The following is a 7,984-nucleotide window of genomic DNA, read 5'->3' as shown; positions in this document are numbered from 1 at the left end:
AGGAAGTTACATGCATCTGAGTCAACAGGAAAAGCCAGCTGAGAGACGGGTGAGGGAGGCAGGAGTGTGTCGGCTGATTGGAGAACAGTCAGCAGGGCAGAGACCTTTACCTGGCCTGTCTAAGGTCAGTTGGACTATAAGGAGAAGGGGAGAGATCGCCTTTCTGGCCACCACGTCGGGACATAGCAGCTGGGTCTCTCTGTAGCTTTGCGCAGCGGGTCTCTAGCCACATGGGAGAGGGACACCAAGAAGTCACATTAGGTAAGACAGGGAGCTTCGCTGTGGATTGTGGCCGGCTGAGGGCAGGTTGAGTCACTGGGGATGGAGGTTGTACGTGAGTTTTCTTTGTGACCATTTTAGCCTCTGGTCTCTCTGCTTCATGGCGCAGAAAGCTCTTTTCTTTAGTCAGGACTGGACCCTGGTTGGTTATAAATCCATCTCAGTGCTGTGATATTGAAGGGAGGGGTGGTACCCAGCAGGGCCACCAGCATGGCCATGTCCTGGCTCTTTGGAGATGCTGGCCTGGGTGATTTCTCTGCCTGTCTGGGCTGCCTGCTGCAGGGAGATGCTTCTGAAAAGCTGGGGAACTGGAGAGCCCCAAGGGCTACCTGCAAGGCAAGGCCAGGGTGTGCCAGGACCAGAGGAGTGTGCCAGGCCAGCTGGCTGACGGGAGAGGTGGGGAGCAGACTCATTTTAGCAGCTGCAAATCTCTCTCGCTTTGAGGCAGGGCGGTGATGGGGTGACTTACAGCTCCAGACACCTGAAGAAACATCACAGCAGCACCCAGCACAACAGGGTCCTTGTCTCAGTTGGGATCTGGGTAGCACCTGGCACAATGGGAGCCCTGATCTCTGGTTCTGGGCAGCGCATGGCACAACGGGGCCCTGATCTCAGTCGGGGTCTGTGCAGCACCTGGCACAACAGGGACCCTGATCTTGGTCAGGGTCTGGGCAGTGCCCAGGAGGTTCCATGGAGGAGGCAGATCCCCACCCCACTCTGTCTCCATCCATCTCCCCCCTCTCTCCCCACTGCAGGTTGATCCAGGGACAGACTTGGCCATGGCCCTGAGGGGAGCCCGCCCCGCACTCCTGCTGCCCCTCGTCCTGCTGGTCACTGGTCTGGCCTTGGCCCGAGGGGAGTCGCGCTACGAGAAGTTCCTGAGGCAGCATGTGGATGCCTCTGATCCCAGCCCGCCAGACGTCCGGCGCTACTGCAACCTCCTGATGCGGCGCCGGGACATGGCCACTGCCCACAAGTGCAAACACCTCAACACCTTCATCCACAGCAGTGCCAACCAGATCGAGCCCGTCTGTGGGGACGGGGGGGAACCAGCCGGAGGAGACCTGCGCCTCAGCGAAGACCCCTTCCCCCTCACTGTCTGTGAGCTCCAAGGAGGGTCTGATCCCCCCGACTGTGACTACAGCGGGTCCAGTAGTACCAGCAGGATCGTCATCGCCTGCGTCGATGGGGAACCAGTCCACTTCGAGACACAGGTTGAGAGCCAGGCAGGGGAGGGGGATGAGCCATGATCTCTCTAAGGGACACTGAGTCCTCCCACCAACTCCTGCATCCAAACCCAGACCTTACCAGGATCAACCCCCGAATCCTCCTTGGATCCATCCTCCGACCCTCCTCAGATCCAACCTCCGACCCTCCTCAGATCCCCTCCCAAATCCTCCTTTGATCCAACCTCCGACCCTCCTCAGATCCACTCCCAAATCCTCCTCAGATCCAACCTCTGACCTTCTTTAGATCAAACCCCGAATCCTCCTTTGATCCAACCTCCGACCCTCCTCAGATCCCCTCCCAAATCCTCCTCAGATCCCCCCCCAAATCCTCCTCAGATCCAACCTCTAACCCATCTCAGATGAACCCCGACTCCTCCTCAGATCCCCTCCCAAATCTTCCTTCGATCCAACCTCTGACCCTACTCAGATCAACCCCCGAATCCTCCTCAGATCCAACCTCTAACCCATCTCAGATCAACCCCGAATCCTCCTTCGATCCAATCTCGGACCTTCCTTAGGCGCCAGCTCTCTGGGCAGGCCTGTCGCTTTGTTCTGTGTTTGTGCAGCGCCAGGCACACTACAACTGCAATATGGATAATAAACCACGCGCAAGGAGTTTTATGGACAGTCCTTCCATATTAGGGTTTGACTCCGGTTTTGTCATTAGCCCAGACCAATGGCTCAGGTAGGGGTGGGGGTTTCCAAATGGGACCTGAATGCCCGGCTCCTATTAACTTTCCAGAAGAGCTGTCTCTTTCCAGTCTCTGGTCTGAATGAGAATTAGACATGGAAAATTCTCAGCGACAGCCAAGCAGCCACATATATGCTCAGGCTCGAGCCACATCCATGCTCATGCTCAGGCTTGCTCTTCAGAAGCACCAAACAGCCAGAACTTCTGTTGACCCAACAGGAACGTATGGAGCCCAGCAGCTCTGGAAAATGATGCTCAGGAAGATTTCTCACCAGGCTTCCTCCAGGATTTGAACCCAGGAGTCCCAATATACCAGCAAACTCACAAGAACTGAAACTTTAGGAAATGGTCCTAAGCCCTGAATTTTCTGTCCCAGTCTCCCTAGTTCCAGTTCTTGGCCCCACCTCCATTTCCATTAGCCAAACAGTACCATTGCTTGAATAAAGTCATTATTCATTAGAGACCCCCTTCAAGACCTAATCAGAAATCAACCCAAATGGTGCTTGATCTGCAAGGAGGACATGTCTCTTCCGGCTCTGCCACAGTGGTTATAATTCTGAGCCCCCTGAGATGTGGCCATGAGGGTTTTGGGTGAACACCCCCCTGAACTCCCCCATCCTCCTCCCCCAGTGATCAATGAGTTACATCAGCGTTGCCAATTTAATGGTTTTACAATCCCCACCCCATACATTTGAACACCCCCTTGTATTACAATCCCTGGGGAAAACACTGCTTTGGGCTGAATCCTGATTCTAAGAGGTGAAAACTCAATGCACAGAGTTAAGCTAAAGTTTGTGGACAGGAGACTACGGTTAATTGCTGCTAGTAGGTGTCATTCAGCCATGCCTAGAGCATAGTAGGTGCTTAACAACTCAGGTGTGGAGCTTCACAGCCAGCTGACAGTCCTTTGGTATGTCTACACTAATCCCGGGCGCTGATTCAGGTTTGAGCCATGCCCCCCTTCTGTCCACACACAAATCAGCTGGCATGACCAGGCAACCACTTTCAGCCTTCACAGGGAAAAAACAATGCTCGTTAGCCAAGAGCAAGCCTGGGCGTTCCCCTCTCAGGACGACAGCTGAGCTGCACTGCTGGCAGGGTAGGGAAGATGAGGCGAGACAAGCTGGGCCGGGGGACAAGAGGGCGAGGCCTGAACTGATCATATGTTTTGTCAAAGCCTCTTTTTAAGAAACCCAAAAAGGGGACAAGTGGGCAGCGTGTTTCACCCTGCTCATTATTGCGTCCCCAAATTAGTCACACCAATTTTGGTCTATTCATTTCTAGTTCCACATGCCATCTCTGTGCACCCCCTTGTGGCGGGTTAACACCTTGACCTGTTTTTCATGGCACGCACTTTCCCATACGCTTTACATTTGAGCTCCCAACAGGGGAACGCTTTGTAGGCCCCATGGTCACAACAGAGGTCAAAGAGTCATGACTGCAGAGTGACGCATCAAGGACTGTGTAGATTTACAGGGGTAGTCAATTATTTTTTGTCAAGGTCCAAATTGCTTGGTCAAGGTCTAGTCAAGGTCCAGACTCCAGAGAAAATAATAAAACAATAATGAGAATAATAATAAGTACATACAAAGATTTTGGGGTCTGTCCAAAAGCATCTGGCAGGCCGGATCTGGCCTGCGACAGGCCTATTGAGTACCCTAGTGTAGAAGACTTAGCCAGCTAGCTTGTTGGCCTGGGGTATGATGCCCCCTTTGGGTGTTAAGAGGGTCAGGGTTCCAATCATGGATCAGACCTGTTTTGCAAGGAGGCTAGGTTTGGGAAGAGGAGCAGACACGCTTGGGCAGCAACAGTTGCTAAGACGGGATAAAGAGCACTGGAAAGGCTGAGAGTGGGTTAGAAAGTCCTGCTTTAATTGGTGACTATATTGAGTCCCTAACTCTCTAAAGTTGGTTTGAAAACAACTCTGTCTAAATCAGTCACCCCTCCTCTTTACACCAAAGTGTGTGAATCCCCCTTGCACAGGGGGCAATTAGCAGCAGTGGGATTTGAACCCACACCTGTAAAGGCACAGCCACCTGGGCCCTCCCACCCCCAGCTCTGCTCCGGTCCTGCCCACTGCTGTGTCCCGGGCTCCTAGCCCAACACTTGGCCCCGTCCCCAGCATTGGCCTGGCTCCACTCCTGCCCCCGCCCCCAGCCTTGGCCCCTGGCCACAGCCCTACTTCCGGCCCCAGAATCACTCCTAGCTGTGTCCCCAGCCTCGGTCCCCTTACTGCTGCCCCCCGCCCCCTGAGCCATCGAGGAGTGGGGGCTGCAAACAGAGGTAAGGCAGGCATGACCCCCAAAAATTTGGGGACCGCTGTTCTAGCACATCCTCTCTCATTTGTCTCCTTTTACAGTCCCAGCCTTTTCCATCTCCCTTCATACACATCTCTCCCATCCTGCTGCCTTGTCTTGGATCCCTCTCTGTTGGTAGTTAGAGATTATTCCTTAGTGAAAAATAACACTATTAAGTCTTTAATAAAAAATCTGCACTAGCCCGAGGGAGTTGGGCTGGGGCTCTCCCATCTCCTGAGTCTCTGAGAAACAAACCTGAGCACAGAGTATTGGCAGGATGATGGAGAGGATAAGGAGCAAAGAACTGGATTAGACAGACTAAAAATTAACTAAAGGAGCGATACGATCTGTTGATTACACAGAAGTAACTGTACTGAGAAGTAACTCAATACATCAAGTATTGAGTCCAGCCCAGTATCAAAGGCAAATGTACAATAAAATGATTAACTAAGTCTAAAGAAACAGGATTACAAGCAAGGGTACATCTACACTACCCGCCGATCTGGGATAGATTTATTGCATGTAGTGTAGACGCGATAAATCGATCCCCGATTGCTGTCCCGTTGACTGCTGAACTCCAGCAGTGCGAGAGGAGGAAGCAAAGTCGACGGGGGAGCCGCTGCCATCGATCCAGTGCCGCGAGGACGCGAAGTAAGTAATTTTAATTCGATCTAAGATACGTCAACTTCAGCTACGCTATTCTCGTAGCTGAAGTTGCGTATCTTAGATCGATTCTCCCCCCCCCCCCCCCCCCCCCAGTGTAGACCAGGCCTTAGGCCACAAGTCACCACAACAACAGGACAATGTTGTTCAATTTGCCATTTATGAAACAAAATCCCTTGGAAGAATGATTGAAAAGAAGCCAACCCTGGACGGAGGCAGGGAAACTCTCGACAGCCTTGCTACAGCTCAGGCACCATCCTGACGGAGCCAAGCAGGATGCTGTGGGTAACTAGAGATGGGACAGAGCCGTTTGACACATTGAGGCTGAGCTGTCAGCCTGAGCAACATCCACTAGCAGGGAGTTCCGTGGACTGATGTCAACGCCGGATACACCCATGAGAGGTGGAGCCTGCAGGGCGGAGGCAGTTACAAAAGAGCCAAAGATGCCAGAGTGCAGAGAGACACAACCCTGCTCAGAGACAACATGCTGCCTGCTGTCGGGGGCTAGTGGCCTGAGTCTCACGGTGAGTGTGAGAGGCATGGGGTCCAGATGAGCCCAGCAGTGCTAGTTTTGCAAATTGCCTTTAGGAAGTAGCTAGATCTGGAAAAAGCTGCAAACAGGGTGGGTCAGCACAGTTGTGAAGGTGGGATAAAGAGATCTAGAGGGGGCCCAGCACCCCTGGGCCTGGCAGTTCAGAGCCTCAGCACCTCTGGGCCTGGCAGTTCAGAGCCCTGGCACCTCCAGACCTGGCAGTTCAGAGCCTCAACACCTCTGGGCCTGGCAGTTCAGAGACCCGGCACCTCTGGGCAGGAGCGTAGCTAGGCAGGGAGCAGGGGGAGTGGCCACTCCTCCACTGACCGCATTCTGCAAAAGTGGTGCCTTAGGTGCCGACTCCCTGGGTGCTCCGGGGCTGGAGGTGACAGTGGGGCCCAACGGAAAGAGTTTGGGGACAAGGGCTGTGGGGGGGGTGGCATTAGCGTTTGCTGTACTGCTCCTCTTTCTGCATGGCTACAAGCTCCTGGATAGCGTCTGCTTGGCGCTCCAGGGTGCTTACGAGCCAATCCGTGCTTTGCTGCTGGTGCTCCGTGCTTTGCCGCCGGTGTGCTGCGTTTTCCTGGCAGATCCTGCTTTCTCTCTCCCTCCAGTTCTGTGCTTTCTCATTCTCTTTAATAGATTGCTGCATCACTTATTGCAGCATGTCTTCTTTGCTTTTTCGCGGTCTCTTCCTGAGTCTTTGCAGTCTCTGAGCAGGCAATAACAGGGACGGCTGAGGTCTCAAGGTTGATGCAGCTGTATAGGCAAAATGCAACATTTAACAGAGGCAGCATTGTTTATAGCATACAGAGTAATGATTCCCCCTGCACTTAAGGAGTAGAAAACACACAGGGTCTACACAATAGCATAATTTTCCCGTCTGAAACAGAGCACACATATCCCACGGGAGCCTCAAAATGGTGAGTAAGGGGGACTGATTGTTTCAGGGCTGCACTGTCCTCTGGGTTTCTGTGCCTTGGGGAGAGCCAACAGCTTCAGGGGGCACCTACACTGAACACTGTCCCAACATTTTCCACAGGAGTTCATCCTGGACGATATCTCGCTGCTGAGGGTGACTGGGAAGCAAGGGAGGGTCTTCTACTGCAATGCAGCTTCCACCCTGGCCCTGGAGGTGGGGTTAACTCCAAGTATCGCATCCAGCTATTTGTAGAATCGGCAGGCCGCAGGGAGAGCACCCGAGCGGCCCTTTGCGTCGTGGGCTTTGCGGTAGGCACTCCGCAGCTCCTTCACTTTAATCCTGCACTGCAGGGCATCCCGGTCATGGCCCCTTTCCATCATGTCCTTGATACCTTCCCGAAGGTATCGTAATTTCTACGGCTGGAGCGCAGCTGGGACTGTACAGCTTCCTCCCCCCAAACACTGATGAGGTCCAGCAACTCGCCATTGCTCCATGCTGGGGCTCGCTTGGCGCGTGGAGGCATGGTCACCTGGAAAGATTCGCTGATAGCACTCCACGCCACGCCTGGCTGAGCAAACAGGAAGGGGATTTTTAAAATTCCTGGGGAATGTAAAGGGTTGGTCACAAGCATTTTTTGTTTGTTGGTTGGTTGGTTTTGTTTTTGTTTTTTGACTGAATGGCGCACTGGAGAGAGGTGATGGATTGATGGCTCTGATACCTAGAGTCACCTCTGTTCCTGTAGAACAGGAGAGCAGCAGGGCCAGCAAGGCCACGCCACCCCACCCCACCCCCATGATTCCCCAATGATGGGCTTCTGTAGATAAATCTCTGATATTTTCATATGACTTTACATTGTGCCTCTTCATATAACCTTGTAATGGGTCTTCCCACGTGTGACCTCTGTTTTCATGAAACTTTGTATCAAAGCCTCATGTAGAAACTTTGCATTGCCCTTGTTATAATGTTATAGCCCCTAAGGATAGAATAAGATAGAAGAAAAATGTCTCTTTGCTAAGAATAGACTAAGTTTTCCCCCACCCCTTAATCAATTGCCCTGTTGAATGAACGAGGTGTGAATGAGGAAGGTGAGAAGGCAGCACCTCCAGACAGCTGCAACAGTTGGAGAGGGGATGGAAGCCAGACCCAAGGACAATAAAACTTGTCAAGTGGGCTCACATACTTGTAAAACAATATCATTCTTCTGTTTTTATTTTAAGTACAAAATAAATATGTATAATAAATTTAAAAGTATGTAATTAGTAATTTGATATGTCAGGTGGCACCTTTTTTTATGTGTTTGCTCCCCCTGATGTTAGAACCTGGCTACGCCACTGCCTCTGGGCCCGGCAGTTCACAGCCGTGGCACCCCTG

The 7,984-nt window shown here is 52.5% G+C and overlaps 1 protein-coding gene across 2 annotated transcripts; it reads left to right on the top strand.

The window, feature by feature from the left end:
* Positions 1–7,861, top strand: LOC101930965 (ribonuclease-like). 2 transcript variants are annotated; one of them, XM_065565562.1, is made up of 3 exons: positions 1–261; positions 1,035–5,147; positions 6,734–7,861. In XM_065565562.1, exon 2 carries the CDS (start codon positions 1,059–1,061, stop codon positions 1,527–1,529), a length of 471 nt encoding a protein of 156 aa, XP_065421634.1. In that variant the 5' UTR covers positions 1–261; positions 1,035–1,058; the 3' UTR covers positions 1,530–5,147; positions 6,734–7,861. The 2 variants fall into 2 exon arrangements, with proteins under 2 accessions (XP_065421634.1, XP_065421633.1); XM_065565561.1 differs by having other exon boundaries at positions 1,035–5,683.
* The last annotated feature ends 123 nt before the right edge of the window (positions 7,862–7,984 follow it).

Source organism: Chrysemys picta, chromosome 13, assembly GCF_011386835.1.
Source record: "Chrysemys picta bellii isolate R12L10 chromosome 13, ASM1138683v2, whole genome shotgun sequence".
In the NCBI taxonomy this organism is placed as follows: Eukaryota; Metazoa; Chordata; order Testudines; family Emydidae; genus Chrysemys; species Chrysemys picta.
The sequence above is the reverse complement of the archived record's forward strand: the minus strand, read 5'-3'. Positions and strand labels throughout refer to the sequence as shown.

Bases quoted from the DNA above. Each gene is read 5' to 3' on its own strand.
- LOC101930965 (XM_065565562.1), top strand. From the start codon at position 1,059: ATGGCCCTGAGGGGAGCCCGCCCCGCACTCCTGCTGCCCCTCGTCCTG.